The 18,766-nt window shown below is 41.8% G+C and overlaps 1 protein-coding gene across 4 annotated transcripts in view; it reads right to left on the bottom strand.

Moving 5' to 3' along the window:
• The window catches only part of specc1 (sperm antigen with calponin homology and coiled-coil domains 1), a 64,031-nt gene that overhangs the window by 1,765 nt on the left and 43,500 nt on the right, over positions 1 to 18,766 (bottom strand). For all 4 annotated transcript variants that reach the window (XM_010736508.3, XM_010736509.3, XM_019274956.2 and 1 more), the window contains 6 exons: positions 18,255 to 18,355; positions 18,083 to 18,158; positions 16,641 to 16,785; positions 14,146 to 14,248; positions 4,040 to 4,156; positions 1,880 to 1,939 (listed from right to left, as the gene is read on the bottom strand). In XM_010736508.3, coding sequence (XP_010734810.3) covers positions 1,880 to 1,939; positions 4,040 to 4,156; positions 14,146 to 14,248; positions 16,641 to 16,785; positions 18,083 to 18,158; positions 18,255 to 18,355 — 602 coding nt within the window. The remainder of the gene's footprint in view (positions 1 to 1,879; positions 1,940 to 4,039; positions 4,157 to 14,145; positions 14,249 to 16,640; positions 16,786 to 18,082; positions 18,159 to 18,254; positions 18,356 to 18,766) is intronic.

An 18,766-nucleotide genomic window follows, 5' to 3' on the forward strand; every position in this document is an offset into this window, starting at 1 on the left:
ATCTGAGATAAATTGTTTTTGTTGGACTACGTTCATCTGCGTTATCGTGAACATGAAGCAAGCACCAGAAGTGCAAGTCATGTCCAGATGTGGAGTGGGAAGGAGGTGAGGTCACATCAGTTAAACACTTAGACGTCTCAGATACTCTGTAATCACTTCTGAACTTGTTTAAAATGATTTTAGTCACCAGTTAAGTGCGGCACCAATAAATGAACATCTGAGAAGTGAAACGTCGGTCCGACTGGTTCCAGAGTCTTCCTCTAAATCCGTCACTGAGAGCATTATCTGTTTAGTGTTTAAACTGTTTGGTGTCTGCACCCTTTCCTGGCCATGATGTGGGTGTTTACATGAGACTGAACAGACCTGAATGATCACCAAACATTCGAATGGGACGGGAGCTCATAAAAACTAAAACATAAAACGCTATTTCCGACCAAAGTTCGAACAGTTTTGGTTGTTTTCGTTGACAGAATTTTTTTTAAAAATCAAGATTTAGTCAAAACATTTCAGTCAAAACGTGGTGACGGTTGCCAGATTGTTTGCAGTTACTGTCAGTCGAATGATCAAACCACAGCCACACTATCATGATAAAGATTAGCTGATATAAATTTATATTATAAGGTCAAACACAGACTCCATTTGACGTACACTCTACCCATCCATTATCTGTAACCGCTTCTCCTTATCAGGGTTGCGGAGACTGGAGCCTATCACCCTAGACAAGTCATCCTCAACTTCTTTCAGCTCAGTAACTGTTTATTTTACATTTCTGTAACTGTATAAACAGATGACCGCATGGGGAAGAGTTTGTTTTAGAGGAAGCAGGTAATGTTTGTGGATGCGTTTTCTGTGAATCGGGCTATAAATAAAATACTGTGATTATTTGTTGCCATGAGATTTAAAAATCTCACATCATGGTTGTTTTTTTTTTTTCGTCAAGTAAGGTTGCCGAGCAACCAGCATTTCAGAAGACAACACATAAAAACATGTGGTTTTTATTAGGCAAATGTGGTTTCTCGGTGGGACTGTCGATCCACTTGCTTTGTTCCATATTGAAATGCAACAACAACAACAACAACTTCATGTTCCCCTCAGGACGAGCTGTAATAACATTAATGACCTCGTAACTTCTCATCTGGCGTCATCATCACATCAGATCTGTCCAGCAAACCTCGAAGTTTAGTGCTAATTAGCCGCTGAGCATCAGCCTCAAAGCGCAGACAAGCATGACTCGTCGTCTTGCTTCTCCTCTGTCTGTGCAGATTAAACAAATGAGATGTTAATTAGAGAGCGTCAAAAGGTGCTGGAGGCTGAGTGAGACCTTTGGACAGAGTCAAGCTTCTAGTCTCCATGATAAGCTTTACAGAGCAGCAACTATTTCTCATGTAACTGCAAGTTTATGTGCCAAAAAGTTGAACTATTCCTTTAAGAGTCGGACGGTCCCCTGCATATTTGCCATAAGTACATTGCACTGAGTCACTTGATAGAAATATGCAGGTGATTAGGGCCCTCGGAGTGTTTACGCCGTGGCAAAACACAAGACAGATTTACTCACAAAGTCTACATATTTCAGTCGAGCAGCTGGTTGTTACTCAACCTTGTGCTAATGTTTTCACAAACCAGATAAGCTGAATCAAAGTCAAATTATATCTGAATTATGTATTAGGTCATAGATTTGCAGCGAACAATGCTGGAGCACGGGCTCGAGTTAAGACTGAGAGGAAAACGGGTTGTAGAAAATTGTCGTGGTGCATCTCTGTTCTGAAGTTTGGCAAATCAAAGTGTCCTGTTTCCAATTTGTCTAATCAAAGGCTCCCTCTGTGTTATTGCGGCGTGTTTGTGTGCGAGTGTGTGTGAGGTCCGTGGCAGATCAACTCACCAGGGAGGGTTTGATGCCAATGCTCTCGGCGGCCTGGAAAGCAAGGGTCAGATTCCGGACCTGAAGGAAAAACAAACCGTTTGGTGTTAAAGCACTGTGAAAGAGCCTGTCATCCCGTCATCCTGCAACACCACACATGGAGGTTCAAACAGCAACAATAAGCACGCAAATCCATTTGTAAACCATCACAAACCCCAAAGAGACCAGGCCAGAACGTTTGGAAGCCTCAGCTTGTTTGTGTGAGCATTTCTGTGTCCCTCATGTTTATTTATTGAAGAATAAAACTATACAGGACACAACAGACCTGTCCTGAGTTTAATTAACATTCCCATGAACTTAATCTGATTCTCTTTTATGAAGCTGTCCACAGAAAGGAAGTGATAAATCTGAACTTGAGAGTGAAATACAAACAGTCCTCGTTCGTGAACGCTGTTGATAAAAGCGTGAGTCCACCAACATAACATCTTGTTCTTCTATCAGTCTCTCTCGACCGATTGTTTCTACCTTTTGGAACTGGAAGTGCAGGTCACTAATCGCGGTACTCGCAAGTACGAGTCATGATATTAACTGCCTGTAGACTTCAGCACAACCGGGATGATGAATGAAGAAACCCTGAATCCTTAATAATCAGTTTTGCCTCTGCAGACTGCTTCTTGGAATAACTAATATCCAGACTTTCACTGAAAATAATTTTTAATTTAGTTTTAATTTAGAGGACAGAAAAGACAGAACATTAATAAATATTGGAGAAATATTTAAAACAAGATAGTTAAGTGACATTAGTTGCTATCAGACTAGGAAGAAGTCTTCATGGTGGATGGGGAAATGGTGAAAAGGTGGAGTGCTACTACTATCTACCATTCCCACAATTTTGGGGATGGTTCAAGCAGCACGTCCGCCCCAGCCACTGGTGGTTGAAGCAAGGTCACACCGTCACCTGGAAGCTCCAGAGTGGGCTACTTACATCTATGATAAAGGGTGAAGGAGGGATGTAATGGGATTATTGGAAGGGCAGATTATACTAGGAAGAGGCTTGGTGTTTGGGCCTCGGGGGAGAAGTCACTCAGCAAGAGTTATTAAAGCCAACACAGGCTTATTGAATTATTCAGACAGAGATGGGAAGCCGCGATGTCACATTCACACCGACATGAGCGGGCGCACACGCCGCCTACATGACTTATTTGTCAACGTAGGATGTCTGAGAACATGTCGGAGGTGTTTGTCTATTGTTTTAATGTTGTAGCTGGGCTGAACGGCTCACAGTCCCCAGAGAGGGAGCATATTGTTTGCCTAGCTGATGTATATACCACCTGCATGTGCACATTACAGAGCTGTCAGCGCAGCCGCCGCTGTAAAGATCACTTCCAGTGTGGCTGCATTCATAATTAATCTTCAGGCTGTGTCTTTTAATGCTGCGTGGACAATGTGGAGACCTATAAATCGTATACAACTTCATAAATGAAGTCTGGAATGTGCACCTTAATGGTGGAAAAAAAAAGGCTTCAAAGCATTACAGGGATTTTATTTTCCTCTAGACGTACGCTATATGGAGCAGACCATTTTCACATTTTCCACAAACAACTTATTGTGGCTTTGTGTGCTGTGTTTTCTCCAGGAGAAGACGACGAGCAAACACAAGCATGTGTGTGTGGGGGGGTCACGAGCGTGCCACGGCTGAATCCGAGTATGGAAATGATCCGGGGTTTGGGGGTTGCTGAGTTCGGAGATAATGTAATGGTAATAAGATGTAGCATGAAACGTGCTGTACGTGTGCGTGTCCCACTGATTTCTGATCAGGCTGAGGTTGAGTGTTACCGAGGGCGCTGACCTGAGACTGATGTGAGGTCAGTACTTGTGTGTTTTGATTCTGCCTTGTGGCTGAGCAGACGTGCCCAAACTGACTCTCTAACTTATCTTTCAAAACAACGCTAAATTAAAAACTTGGAGTGGGTAAATATAACGTAACAGACTGCTGAGGTGGGATGAAGGCTAGACTTCGAAACAAAGACCGAAAGGAAGAAAGGAAAATTGTTGCTGAGTTGTGGCGAAATTGCGAATTCAACATTGTGCGAATCTGAAGACTCTCAATCCATGGGGGTGCTTTCCGTTGTGCTCAGGGAAATTCGTGAGTTAAACAAGTCTCTACTTGTGTGTTTTTACCTTATCTTGACTGATGAGCTCCTGGTACGGGATATGGGCCGGCAGATACGTGTGCAAGAGGGCACAGAAAGCAAGGCCGTCGCTCCAACTGCTGCTGAAGTTGGTCACATCGATATTCTCCAGGGGGAAACAGAAAAAGAAAGAAAGTAATGATCACACACCAATAATGAGTTTAAAGTGCTTTGGAGAGCGAGGACATGAACAGACCATTAAGTCATACAACCACCGGAAACAACATGAAAATTAAAATGTAATGCTATTAAACGCTGTTCTGGGTCTTTCCGCATCCATTATTGCCTGGTTGTGTTTCCCTCGTAGGATCTTCTTCTTAGATCCCATTTAAGCCTGAGCAGCACTCTCTGATCTCTCCTCTGGGTGAAGAACGTGCATAGCAGCACGTCCAGCCTGTTGTGTTTGTGTGTGTGTGTGTGTGCGCAATTCACAGCATCATCACCTCATACACCCTATACAGTGTATTCTGAGACTGATAAGAGAAGGAAAGACTTCCTCCGGGCCATTGTTTGTCGTCGCAGACTCCCTGTTGGATAGATAAGTTATTTCCGGTGTCTTATCCTTTTATCTCTCTTGTGAGCTCAAATCCGTAAAATAGCCCGAGGAGACTCTCCTGAGTCATGGGTCACATCCAGTCACACAGTAAACCCGAGAAAGTCACAGTATTCTGACCCAGGTCCATCGAGTACAGCTGGAAATACTCAAAGAGGCATACAATCTGGTGAATACAGCCTTTGTGACACAAAATATATGTTTTTATAGTTTTTACAAGATTTTTTTAAAGTTATTATTATACACACAAGGCCATATACAGCGTAGGGATGATGGTGCGGGGTGAGATGAGACCTACCGACTCTTTCTGACCACACACCGTCTCTCATCAGGCGACACATCAAACTGAATCACCAAAATTCTCCATCATAAGCCCTTTACATATACTCAGACTATACAGCTCTGGATTAAATATCTTTGGGTACATCTGTGCGTCTGTGCACAAAGCATTAGCTCGACTGAGATTGCCAAAGATTGGACATGAAGCCACATGTTTGTTTACTGCTGCTCTAAGCCAAGCGGCCTGGAGGACCAGAGCCCTGCTGATTTTCATTTTAACCAGTGAGTGATCCATACATGAGACGCCAGGTGAATGTAATTATCCGCCTGATGGGGGAGAAGAACGGCAGAACACTGCGTCCTGAGGACAAGAATTAAAAATCACAGCTCCACACAGTCACTGCGGTAATGAATATCCCCTGAGCTCCGAAGAACTGTTGACAAATACATTATTTCTGACACTTTCACTTGTCTGCTTCGGTGCGGATTAAAATGAGGTTTATTGTTCTCGCGCTGACGCGACCTTGTGGTTTCTGCTGGTCACTAATATGAAAATGTATTTAGCTTAATGTGATCACTCACTTATGTTCAATAAGCATCACAATGTGGCTCTGTAGAATCACATCAAGTCAGTCTGTGGTCCAGACGGAAATATCTCAACGAATATTTAATGGATTGACACTAAATTTTGTACAGACACTGACGTCATTGTGGTTGGATCCCATTGACTTTTCTTCTAGCGTCATAAACGACTGACATTGATTGAATGTCTCAATAGTTGCTCGGTGGATTCTCATGAAAAATTCAAGTTCTCCTCAAATTTTCAATTTACGGTAAATCTGCTGAACTCACAGAGCCGCTAGCAAGGCTGTAGCTTCTTAGTCTTCTTCCTCTTATAATTAAATGCTTCATGTGACATGATGTAATGTTTTCAAACATGAACGTACGGTAAATATTTAATTGTGTTTCCATTAGTCTCATCTCCCTAAATCTCAAAACGCAGCATGCCAGTAATCATAAATCTGATTTGTTAAAATACTGAATGAAATATGAATGAGAAAACTGCAGCCAATGATTGTTGTCCAAACTCGGGTCACCAGGGAAAACCACCGAGCATTTGAATGGAGCTACACAGGATGCACAGACCTAGACTCAGGTTTTAGGCTCATCATAAGAGAAAAAATCAAACGTGTTTTCACTCGACATGTATTCAGTGTAACTTAAAGGCTGCGAATGAAAGTCTTTGGTTGCATGAATGTCCTCTCCATCAGTCACTGCCTGCTTATTATGTCTGGAGGGCAGACCTGTGCAGTCACGTCAGGCCAAATTCCTCTGATAACTCCCCCCTTTTCTCTCCTAGCTGGCTCAGCAGCAGCACTCTGTGTGTGTGTGTGTGTGTGTGTGTGTGTGTGTATGATGTATGTGCAGACGGACACACACACACATATAGAGAGACTGATAGTGGGTTGGTCATCCTACCCCAAAGACTCTGACCAAGAGAGGAAATAACAAATAAGCCGATAAAGAGAGGTTGCAGAGGGCAGTTTGTGTATGTTTGTGTCTCTGGGTGTTGGGACGGTCAAAATCCAGGAAAGGTATGTGTGTGTTCGACTTCAGGGTGGGAGTTGGGAGAGAGGAAAGGGGTTGGGGGGTTGGGGAGGAGGGTGTTCATTCAGGGTAGAAAGAGAGGGGTGAGGCATGAATGCTAAAACAGCAGCGGACAACAACAGCTCTCTGGGAGCCGGCTCAGAAAAGCAAACACAGCATCAAGCGACAGGAAGCGTCTCGCTCGGCACAAAAGGCAAAGCCGTCGCTTTTTAGGGCTCGGAGAGAATGAGAGAGAGAGAGAGAGAGAGAGAGAGAGAGAGAGAGAGAGAGAGAGAGAGAGAGAGAGAGAGAGAGGCAGTGGTTTGTGCAGAGAGAGGACTCAACAGAGAGGAAAAAAAATAGCGCATGTCATGTTGATTTGCGTATGTTTGCAGAAAACATCTGTGATAACTTTAATAATTAAATTGTGGGTGAATATGGGTAAGAATGGCCCCATGCTACTGCATTTATTATCAGCTTTTTAATGGTGCACCAGCGTATTTACCACTGACACAACAAGCAGGCAGCTAAATATGTGCAGCTACTGTAACTACAGCTGCAAAGGACATTAAAAGCCAGGTCACATCCATCCTGGACAACACATCCTCTCTGCTGTAAACCATTTAGAAACTAAATTCACAGACGAGCTGGACACGAGCCAGGCACTAAATGTGCAGCAATATAAAAGTTAAGTGTGTGTGTGTGTCTCTGCTACCACTTGTAAATGCTACTGGACTGCTGTCACATCCAGCAACATGGAGCAAAGCCCCTCGGATACTTGACACCCAGATGCCAACGTGCCTTTATTGCAGAATTGAGCTCTTACTCACGGATCAAGAATGCAAAGCAAAATGCGGCATGCATGCATGCAAGCGGCGAGAGAGAGAGGGGGGTATGTGACTGTAACACACACACACACACACATGCACACACAGTTTGTTATAAAGCCATCAGTCTAAATGGTGAAAGCAGGAGACATCAAGCCCGAGTGAGTCCTCAGACGGATGAGCCAGTCTCATATATTTTTTGTCACAGATTGAAAGAGGAAGGTATCGAGACGAATGCCACGAGGAAGAAAGAAATAAAAACAAAAATGAAAGAAAGAGAGCGAACAGGAACAGAGAAAGAAGACAACAACAAACATAAGAAAAGAAGGAAATAGAAGAGGCGAGAGGGCAGAGAGGGGGAGAACAGCCTAATGTACCTTCCAATGAATCATAATCATGAGCAATGACAGGTTGAGAGCCTAGGCGGGCGGGCGGAGACTGTGGAGATAAAGACGGGGCAACAGGGAAGGTCACAGAGCTGCTGGAGCCGGGGGAGTGCTGCGCTCCATGGATTCAGCCTGTCTACATACCATGTAATGGGTGGATGAAGAGAGTGGAGCTCGACACGGGTCAAAGACGGCATGCAGATTGACTTTACTGATGATTAATGACGCATCTGCCATTGATTAAAAATGTTGAATTATCTGATAATAACACAAGAGACGGCACGTATAGATTAAAATAAGCAAGAGATCTAGATTACCATTCAGTGTGATGTCTGAACCTCCCACAGCCACGGCCGAGTCATTGATTATTTGTCGCTCAATACGTCCTTCTAATTTTCATCATTAGGCTCGGCTAATGGCCTCAGCTGCAAACTATAGCTCAATATCTGACCCAGATATTGTTCAGTGATGATTGGAGGAATAAAACCAAGCAGTAACATAAACCAAACCAAAAACTGCAGTTCCTCAAACGTCCACTTGAGGGTGGCTCCAGAAGTGAGTCAGTCTCCATAAGTCCCCATGTTAAAATGTCCAACTTCACAGCAGAAATAAACATGTTTACAGCCTGGTGCAAAAATTGTTTTGGTGTCTATAGCTGATTTCATTCATGACAACTGTAGTGAAGGTGGATTTTTATTTAACTCACCTGTTCAAATTATATTAAAGCTTAATGAAATGCATAATTAAAAGGTCCAGTGTGTCGGATTTAGTGCCACCTAGCAGAGAAGTTGCAGATTACAACCAAATGAATACTCTCCCATACCTCAGCCTCTGTTTCCAAGCATGTAAGAAAATATTCTATTCCTGGCAATAAATCTTACACACTGGACCTTTAACAGTGTGGCAGCTTTGATTGACAGGTGGGTGCCGTTACAGGTGGGTTTGTTTGAGCACCCAGGCGTCATTCAGCACACCTTTGGTCCGACGATGATGCACGTCTTTGCCACCACACTCTGAGCTTTAAAACAGCTCTTCACCGTCTATTCTTTATACCTACATTCTTACATCCTACATTATTAGAACGTACAGTAATGGTTACTCTTTGAACTTCTACTGTCTGACCTCTATTCCACACTCGCCTGGGGTCCCATTCCTGTCTTTTCAATGGCTTTGAATGTGTATGTGTGTGTGTGTGTGTGTGTGTGTGTGTGTGAGTTTCCCAGACGAGGCCGGATGAGCCGTGCTCTGTCAGGCCCAGCTGAGTCTAATGTTCAGAGCCTTTGCTCATTGTTCCCATCTTGAACAAACAGTGCATTTATCTTTGTTTCTATGGCTTCTATGGTTAATTGAGAAAGAAAGAGAAAAAAAAAAAGTTTTAAAAAGTGTCCGGAGATGTCCTAAATTAAGACATCAAAGAGCCCGATAAATATACAGCAAGTGTTTAGAGTGTTTTCCAACAAACCAGACGTTTAGAGAGCTGCATTTTTCTACTGAAGACAAGATGATAGTTCTGTTAAAATTTAAGATGAAAGGATTCACAGTGTTTTGACATAAAAATATCAGATTTTGCTATTTAAAACTTAAAAAAAACAAGATATAAAATTGATGCAGCTTGCTTGGTGATCACAATTCCTTGTAGTTTGGCTGGTGTCCAAACACAATGTCCATTCATGCAGTGTTATGTCAATGGAAAATGTTACGCACACGTAGAAAACATCCAGTTTCAGGCCAAGTGTGGCCGTGCAGCGACGTGATCATCAAGTGCCTCGAACACCAGTGCGACAGAAGTTGTATAAAAGCGGTTTTGTGTTTCAAGTCTGTGTCCAGTCCAGCGCTGACGTGCACAGGAACCCTTGTGAATACCAATTTCCTGTGAGAGGCCCCTTTAGTCTCTCCCACAGGGCAGAGTCAATCAGAACCAGCTTAAGGTCTCCACTGATCGATCTCTGCTTCCCAGAATCTGACATTTGAGGTGTCTGGACTCGCATCTCATCCTCCGCTGAGGGTTTAACACAGGTCAGGTATTTAACTGCTCCATGTTACTCGGGTCTGGAGGCAGCTGGTGGCTAAACACAACCCTTCACACACACCACATTCTCCCTCGGGAAAACAAGAGCTCTTCTCCACGGTGATATCTTGCGTGTGTGTGTTTACTTGCATGTCATTTGCCATGTTTTCCCCCTTTTTTTTTCCCAGCTGCGTTAACTAGTGACAGGCGACAGACAAAATCCATATGGCAGACATGTGTGCACACACACATGTACCTGTGGCTCGACCGGATACATGATTTCAGGCACGTAGGCCATGGCTGCTGCTTTCATGTTATCTGTATGCATTTACAAACCCACGTCACCTGATATGTCACAATAATTAAGCTGAGATTTTTAGCCCATCACACCTGGCTCTGTGGTCTGATTTCACCCTCTCCCTTTGATTATTACAAGCACGCATCTGCCTCATACCTTTATTGATCATGGTAAACCAGCAAAGTGTGGCATTTGGGGCTTTATGTCCAGCTCTAATCACACAGATTTACTGTGCCCTCGGCAGCTATTTGCACCTAAACATCAAATAATCTCCGGGCATGCTTACAATAGCTCCCGTTTTCTGTTTCACTTTAATTAGACTGCTGTTTGACCAAAAGGTCCGCCAACAATAGGACTGTAATAACAACTGGCACGGGCCTGACCCTCTCATCGGCTTTGTCCTCTGTCTCGCACATCGGCTTTTGTGGCTCCACGCTGGCAGATGAGCGTGATATAAGAGCTTGTTTCCCCAAACGCCGTTTGGAAACAGAGAGAGGATGGAAAGTGAACAGCGATGGTCAAAGCTGCCTCTTCAAAGTGATCATTAATTATGTAGCCTGAAGAGGCCGAGCATAAATTACGACTGGCTGACTCTATACTGAATAGCCAATTAGTGTTGAATTATTACTTCTTTGACCTTAGTCCACAGCAGAGAAGAGAGGGACCGCAAAGTGCATGAGGATGTATTGGTAAAACCAAACCTCACTAACCTTTATCAGAGCAGCATGACAGAGAGGAAGGAAGACAGAGCAGGTAACCTGGATGTGGTTGTATTTTGGGGGATCGTCGTCTCAGAGGTTTGAACCGTGTGACAGTCCGTCTGGATGTGAGGCCTGTAATTAGTGGCTTCCACCATGTGAACGCAGGCCTAACAGGCTGACCTTTTGGCAGACATATGAAGCCCAACACATTCTCTGTCATTAACCTTTTCCCTCAGCTTGCCATTAGACTCAAGTGGTGGCATGTGGTCACATATGGTCTAGTGCTAAGCGCTCAACTGGGATCCGCTTACTGGAACTGATGAACAAACATTACACTTGATTTATCTATGCATTCTGGAGAACAGAAATCCCTATGGAAGGTCGTACCTGTATTCAGAAGGAAAGGGAAAATTTCTGCAGAACAACAGCTATTCCCGTGCAGTGTATCTGCTGAGAAAATCATTAAAATAAGATTTTCGGTCCGATGGTCCGATATAAAAAACATTCTTTCCTGGAACAGTGGTTTCCTGCTGGAATACGCATCACAAACGCCTTTAAGGCAATACACAAGAGCGTCACACTTGCTCTAAATATAGAAATCTCTAAGGTTAACTGTCTAATGGTCTGTGAATGAATCCAATTACACGTCAGGCACATGTCACACATGGGGAAACGCACAAACATGAAGTATCACGGCTCGAATCACGAACGGTTACTCTGGGAGGGGGAACTGATTATGCTCCGCAAACTGAAACGCTCCTAGAAGCCAAATCTTCTTATTGCATTCCTGATGCTTGCAAATAATCACACTGTGCTGCTTAAGCCCTTTGTGAGAGCGGATCATAGGTTCCATAGTTAAGTGGGAATGAGGCTCGATTAAGGGTTTCATGTTGCTGGACCCAATTGTCCTCAACTGAACTGGGATATGCGATTGTGAAGGGTCCATTTAACATTGACTCAAGGACTTATCTACAATTTTAAGCAACTTGTTCTTGTGTGTTTTAATTCGATGCTACTTAATACTTCTACTCAACTACATTTACTTAACAGCTTTAGTTACTATTTTACAGAGAGTTTACACACAGAAAATGTAATGAACATTTACATAGAACATATATTAGTAAGATGGTCAATGTGGAGCTAATTTGAATTACTTTATGACTTGTTGGGCGTAGTTTAATGTACATCTATAATTTAATCTATATTTTACACACTACGACTGGTCACTTCACTAGCTACAACAGTACAACAACTCTGCCATATATTCTACTTCATGAAGCTTATAGTGTTTCAGTTTTTGTTAATTTAACTATTATGTTTATTATTGAGGTTGTAGTTTGCAGTACTGTTAAACTTTACTGCGTGATATTGAGAGGTGTTTCTAATATTTCATCATACATAGGAGGTCCACAGTATTTGAAACACCTTTCGCTATGGCAGACTTGTTGTATTGGATCATTAGGGTGTGTACAAGTGTACCTAATGAAGTGACCAGTCTGTGTAAAATATGATTTATGTTTGCGGATTAAACTACACGGAACAAATCATAAAGTAATGAAAATCCACGTTGACCAGCTGCCACACTAAAATGTTGCTCACTCAAAGAATCAATATCAACAGAAAACTGTCAATCATTTAACTCTGAGCAAGCTAAAAAAAAAAAAAAAAACCTTCTCTGGTGTGAGGACTCTTTGTTTTTGGTTTATACCAGAAAACTGGTATGGCTACAATACATAATAGATCAAATAAAACAAAGTTATTTGAAGATGTCACTCTGGACTCTGGGAAACTGATCAGCGTTTTTTACATTTTGTGACAAGTCTTAATAATAATCTACAGAGTTATAGAATGAAAATAACTGTTGTATTTCTATAATATATAATAAGGAATCTCAAGGAGTGATTACTTCTAGCCCTGTGTTGAACTGGTGACTTGTCCAGGGTGTACCTGGCCCACCGTGACCCTGATAAGAATAAGCGGTTACAGAAAATGGATGATGGGTGGATATTACTTCTTCTACATCTAAACACTTCAACTGAATTTTATCCAGTGCTTATACCCAGAACAGCTTACATAGCAGGGAGGGGTGTGGGGACTTCCTGCGTGCCTAAATACATCAGACTGTTTGACTTTTTTTAGCCTTTTAATCTCTTTAAAAAAGAAAAGAACTGATTACTTTGATTACAGGAAATATCTGCGCTTGTTTTGTTATGAATGGGTCACATTCTTTACAGTTAAGCTGTTAAGTTTTATCAAAGCTGCCTTCTTCTTCAGTCTGCTAATTTAATTAAGTTTCTTCTTAGTCTCAGTTTGCTTTTGTCAGCTTCCTCTTTCTTTGAATTCTTAAATAAAATCCTAAAGCACCCAGCTGGAGGTGGATATGGGCACTGAACCAGCGATCCTCCATTACGGGACGACGTCTTTAAGCATACTGCTGCTGTCCAAAGATCCACATAAAACAAAGAAGTGTGCATTCAAACATTTCAGTCATGGCAGTGTGTATACAGCTTCATCAGCATCTTATCAGACAGATCATCAGACTATGTGTTGGTCAGCAGCGGTTTTATGTCATCTGCTAGGATATTTCCATCAACGAGGATTGTCTGTGTGTTTTTTCCCAATGCACGCAGTGTGTGATCATCAGCCACCCATCCTCAGATGAAGGGAGGTGACTCAAAGTACACTAAGCAGCACTGTGCCTGAGAAATAGGAACTATTGATGTGACAAATCGTCCGATTATTCCAGCCGTTTATCACCGAGTTTCATACTCAGCCAAGTCAGAACTGCATGCTAACAGACTCACCCTGAACAGGAACTTTAATGTAATTAAATCTTCTATTATAATGCTGAGAGGGCTGAAGTGGCTCCTCTTCCTTTTAAACTTTGCAGGCCAGGACGAGCCTGCCTGCTGCTGAGGGTTTTAGCATTAACTAGATGGCATGCTGGCACATAAACATGATGATTACATGGGCAAATCTTTAATCCTACTGGACTTAATGGGCTCCTTAAACTGGCTATTAGGGGAGAAGCTAAGCCAGGTGATTGTGAGCACTTGGCTCCATGGACACAGACGGGAGCGCAACACAATAACAATGCATAAACAAATGGACATGTATAAACAACAAGCAGAGCTATGCAAGTACACTATCCTATAACACTGAATGCTTTGCATCATTGTTTCCATTACCTCTGTGCCAGAGTAGAACAGATGGGTGAATGGTGTGTCTGCAAACGCAGTCATGTGCCACTGATGGCTGGAAAAAAAGAAATAACTACCGAACCTCAGGGCATAGAAGGACCAATACTGCATCCGTGCAATATAAAGGGTAGATATTGCGGGGGTTGGAGGAGACCAAAATAAAACTGTCACACAAAGATGCAGAGAAGAGCAGGGTGTGAAAGTGAACGGAGCCCGCCTTGTATTTGAGAGAGGTCTATGGCCCTGTGATCCTTACCGGATAGCCTTCTGTTTTCTTCTGGCACCACTTCAGTAGAGCATTTCTCTTAGATCCTCCATACTCCCTCGCCAGAGCAGCCAAAGGGTCCTTTCTTTCCACACTGTCACCAGGGAAACACGAACCGCAATCACACGGAGACAGAGACAGAGAAAGAGAGAGAGAGAGAGAGAGAGAGAGAGAGAGAGAGAGAGAGAGATTACTGTGTGTCATCCAGAGTATGATAAGTGTTTGGTTACGCCATAAAACTTCACATCCACACACCAAAGTAAGCTTCAAAAATACCATAATCATGTGTTCAATTAAATATGATAACCCTTTGAAGGAAATAATTTGAGTTGTGCTCCGGGGGCCTACAAACCTCAAACAATCATATAAAAAAGGTCCAATAAATGATTCACCATATACACGGAGCATCAGACTAATCAAAGCACAGCTAAAACATAATGTCCTCAAATAACATGCATGTAAAATCCATATTAAAGCTTATAATCTTATACGTGACATAGAGGCAACATGCCAAAAAGAGAAATACCACATGGATGATACTCAAAAGTAATTTGAGAGCATGGTTTTAAAAATGTGAGTGATGAATTTTTGTGTTTTTTTTTTCTCTTCTGCACAAACCTGACTGTCTCTTTGTTTTTAGCTCTCTTGTAGCAGTTGTTACAGTGGCAGAAGCAAATACTAAGCAGGTAATGGAGGGCATGGCCTTTGACTTTATAGTGGAATATGTAATGTATAAAAAGCAGAAGATGTTTGTAAATAGGGAGGCCTGCATAGCATGTACCACGATAAGGATAATGAGAAAAATAGTATCCAAAAATTAAAATACTGGACTTGTACAATTCTTTGATACTCCTTTACTTTCCTATAGAGTTTATCTGTAGGAATGTAAACACCCCGTGTCTGAAAAGTTAAAATACTCAGAGTTCCAAGATTTTCATCAAAGGGAATTGTATACTTCAATCTTATATCATTACAGGCTCTGTGCGTATTTGCAGTTCAACATATTTGAGTTGGCTCAAGATTACTTTGGAGTGGAGCCAACTCTATACAGCTCAAGAGTTCAGCCTGGCTTTAAAATGTAGGATGGAAAGCTTTATCACCTTCCGTTTTTAGACTTTCTCCTAAGTTTGATATTCTACCTCCACGGTGTCAAGCTCCAATGTTTATATAGAGTATATGAATGATTACGAGTGGTAAATAACAGGTTATTAAAATGCCTATCTGCTGTATCATTCAGAGGAGGCTGCTCCCTGGGGTTCGCGCTAGAGCCGAGGGCCATGGGAAGACCAACAAGACACGGTCATTGCTCTCACGGTAAACATTTCACACGTCACAGCCGCTCTGCTGTTAAATTCATTATTCCTCAGTTTGAAGAACCGCAGGATCCTATCCGAACAAATACAGCAGAGGTGGGAAGTGCTCATATGCATCAACAGTGATACAACGCTTATATGATAACCCTAAAAAAAACAAACATGGTACTGTACTGCTGCTAATCTGTTTGAGAGGGAAGCTATACGCTGAAAATAAACATGTTAACGTGTATTTAGGCAAACAGACTATAATAATATTGTAAAGAGAGGCCAATGCTGTCATGACACCTGATGCTGGACAAACAGGTTTCTTTGCCATATCAGAGTACATATACATATACATATACATGTGCATATATACACAGTATGTTGTTTTTTAATGGAGGATGTTGTTCTGCATGATTTGCAACTAACTGTACACTGTAAACTCAAACACTGACTCATCTAACACAAATGTAACCTGTTGTTGAAGCATGAGTCTAACTACTGAGCACAACTGGGTCATTTCTACGTACGCAGAGAGGAAGTGTCAGTTCAGGGAAACGATGCCAGAAGTCAGAAGATGAAAGCATGTTTGTTTAACATCTGTCTCTCTTCCTTTTCTGATTGGAGAGGCACTCCGTGTGTTAAAGCCATCTATGTCACATAACTCTGTAAACAAAAGTCTCTCTTACATGGAAAACTGAGTTTTAGTACACTATGTTATTTAATAGGCCTGCAGTGAGATGAAAGAAGCTGCAAGCGAAGATCTTAACGGGGAACTTCTGTTTTATAGAAATGCAGAAGTAAAAAGGTCATTATTCCACTGTAAAACACACCAGCATAGTATTCTGGATTCAGTTTATTTTTAACACATTTGTGTTCAGACTGTAGCAGACAGAGATCACAGGAGTTTCAGTACGTCACCCCAACGGTGACGTGCCAACATGTCATGTTTCGTTGGTATTGTTGGGACGTGCTGAGTTGAAGCAGGTCTGCATATGTGTCAAAGAAAACAAGCCTGTTTTATAACATTGATATTTCCTGTTAAATTCTAACCAACCATTATTTTGCATGTAGAGACGTCATTATATAAATTAATGTTTATGACTCTGCAGTAAAGGGAGGGAAAATAAGGCTGATCACCACTTCAAAGGAAACCTATCTATCTCTACATTATTTGCGGAGGCCCACCTAAGCTTGCTGTTGCCTCGGTTGTAGCTGAATGATGCCGTGCGGCTGCCGAAGGAGGCTGGTGTTTTGATGACAGACTCTAGAGAAGGGCTCTTCCTCATCAGGCTGGTAGGTTTCAGGTCTTCCCCGCAGCCTGACAACTTGTCTGGGGGGAGTAAAAGATGCAGGAAAGAAAGGAGAGTGAGTTAGAAACAGAGGGGTTGTGATATACTTTCTAAAGAACATTTGCCAAATCAGAAAAGGCAGCTAGTGAAAGAAGATGCAAACTTTTCATCTGCTGTTTTACTGAAAGACCTCAGTACTTTTCTGATCTATTACTGCATGTTTTCTCTGTCAACTCATCAAGGAATGAGCCGGATATGAGCAGACATTTTAAGTATTCGCTTTCTATGAACAATATCATAAAACAACCCTCAAAAGCAACAGTAGTTGGATGTTTGCATAGCTTTATTATCTATTCCTCTGTTTCTTCGTAGAGACTAATTACATCCGGCATTTCAGCTTTACTCATTTCAAAAGGCTGTGACTCATAGTAATACTAATCTGGCGGTTCACTGACCTAAAAGCGAGGCTAGAATTTTTTCCTTTATGACTGCTAAATGAAATATGTTTATGCTCTGAGGTCCATAAGTCTGAGACCACCGGTCAAAATACTTCTATTTTGCATTTGTTTATAATAATGTGCCCCAATAAATGTTCAGTGAAGTCAACTGACTGTGGAGAAATAGTCCATGACAGTCAGCACTCCTTGGTCCTTCAAGTAGTTCTTAGCAAAGTTTTGAGGTGTGTTTAAGGTCATTATTCTGCTCCAGTATGAATCCTTCTCTGCAGAGATGCAAACAATAAGAAGTAGCATGTCTCGGAGTACTACGAATGGAGTACTCCTTCTCCTTGGTCAGGGTGGAGTCCGTTCAGTGCAGGTCAGATCTCTCTCCTGTTCCTCTCCTTACATAAACCCTTCTGTTATGTCCTAAAATGTCAAGTATGGCTTAATTGTGGAATTGTTGGTATTTCTTAGTATCTGGCCTTGCTTCTGGTCCTGAGAAGTGGTTTAGAAACCGCTGTTCTTTGTCTGAGACAAAAACATGACTTCTTCTTTCGCTGATTGGAGTCTTGTGTTCTTTATTTAGCAAATTCTGTATCTGTGATGAGGTTACTTCTCTATCTCACAGAGAACTTAGCTTCATGTACTGACCTTTTGATGGTGTGCTCACTTTTGATCTGCCTGATTGTGCTTTGGACACAACCGATCCAAAGTGTTATAGAGCACCATAGAAACCTTGGATCCTTTGAACTTTAGCCCTAAACCTAAAAATTTAACTTCTGAAAGTTTCTGATTATTTCCAGGTTTACATGGAAATATTGGAGATTTTTATATGTGATCTTTTGGACCTCCCTTTACGTGTAAATTAAAGTTCTAAACCCATATCTGTGTTACATACCATATTGATGAGCAAATTCTCCATGGTTGATTCTTTTTTCCAACGTCTTTGATAGTGGCTTTATGTATGACTGTCTCTGAAAGAACACAAAACAGGACAGGAGTCTTGTTATATCAGACTCTTTTACATTTTAAAAAGGAAAAACATCTTTTAAAAATATCTTGGTGTGTACCTGGATTGGGGAGACGGCAGCAGCAGGTGCAGTACGTACAGGGATCCCACTCAGCGGGCTTCTTGGAGAGGAATGCATTTGAACCGTGTGGCCTGGTCCATCTGAAAAAAACCCCAGATATGATTATTGGACTAAAAGGGAAACAAATATAATTTCTGTTATTACTAAATAGTTGTTACATAACTACGATAAGTGAGTAGTATTTAAAACCAGGATTAAGATAGTAATTAGTGATGGTATTCTAATATTCTGACCACCTCAGAGTCACCTCTCAATATAATATAGTCGAGCACAACAGCATCTTTAACTATGACCTCATTAATAAACATGTGAATAAATTTACACATTCACAGTCACCAAACACTGCACATTATAAACTTTGTGACAACTGTTGTACTGGGCTGCAATAGTTTTCATGACTGTACATTTCCATTTCAAAAGCATTTGCACATTTTTGCATAGCATGCCAACTTTTCTTTGGAAATGGCGTTACACAAGATTTTGCTGATATA

The sequence above is a fragment of the Larimichthys crocea genome, chromosome XXII, assembly GCF_000972845.2.
Source record: "Larimichthys crocea isolate SSNF chromosome XXII, L_crocea_2.0, whole genome shotgun sequence".
NCBI classification, from domain to species: Eukaryota; Metazoa; Chordata; class Actinopteri; family Sciaenidae; genus Larimichthys; species Larimichthys crocea.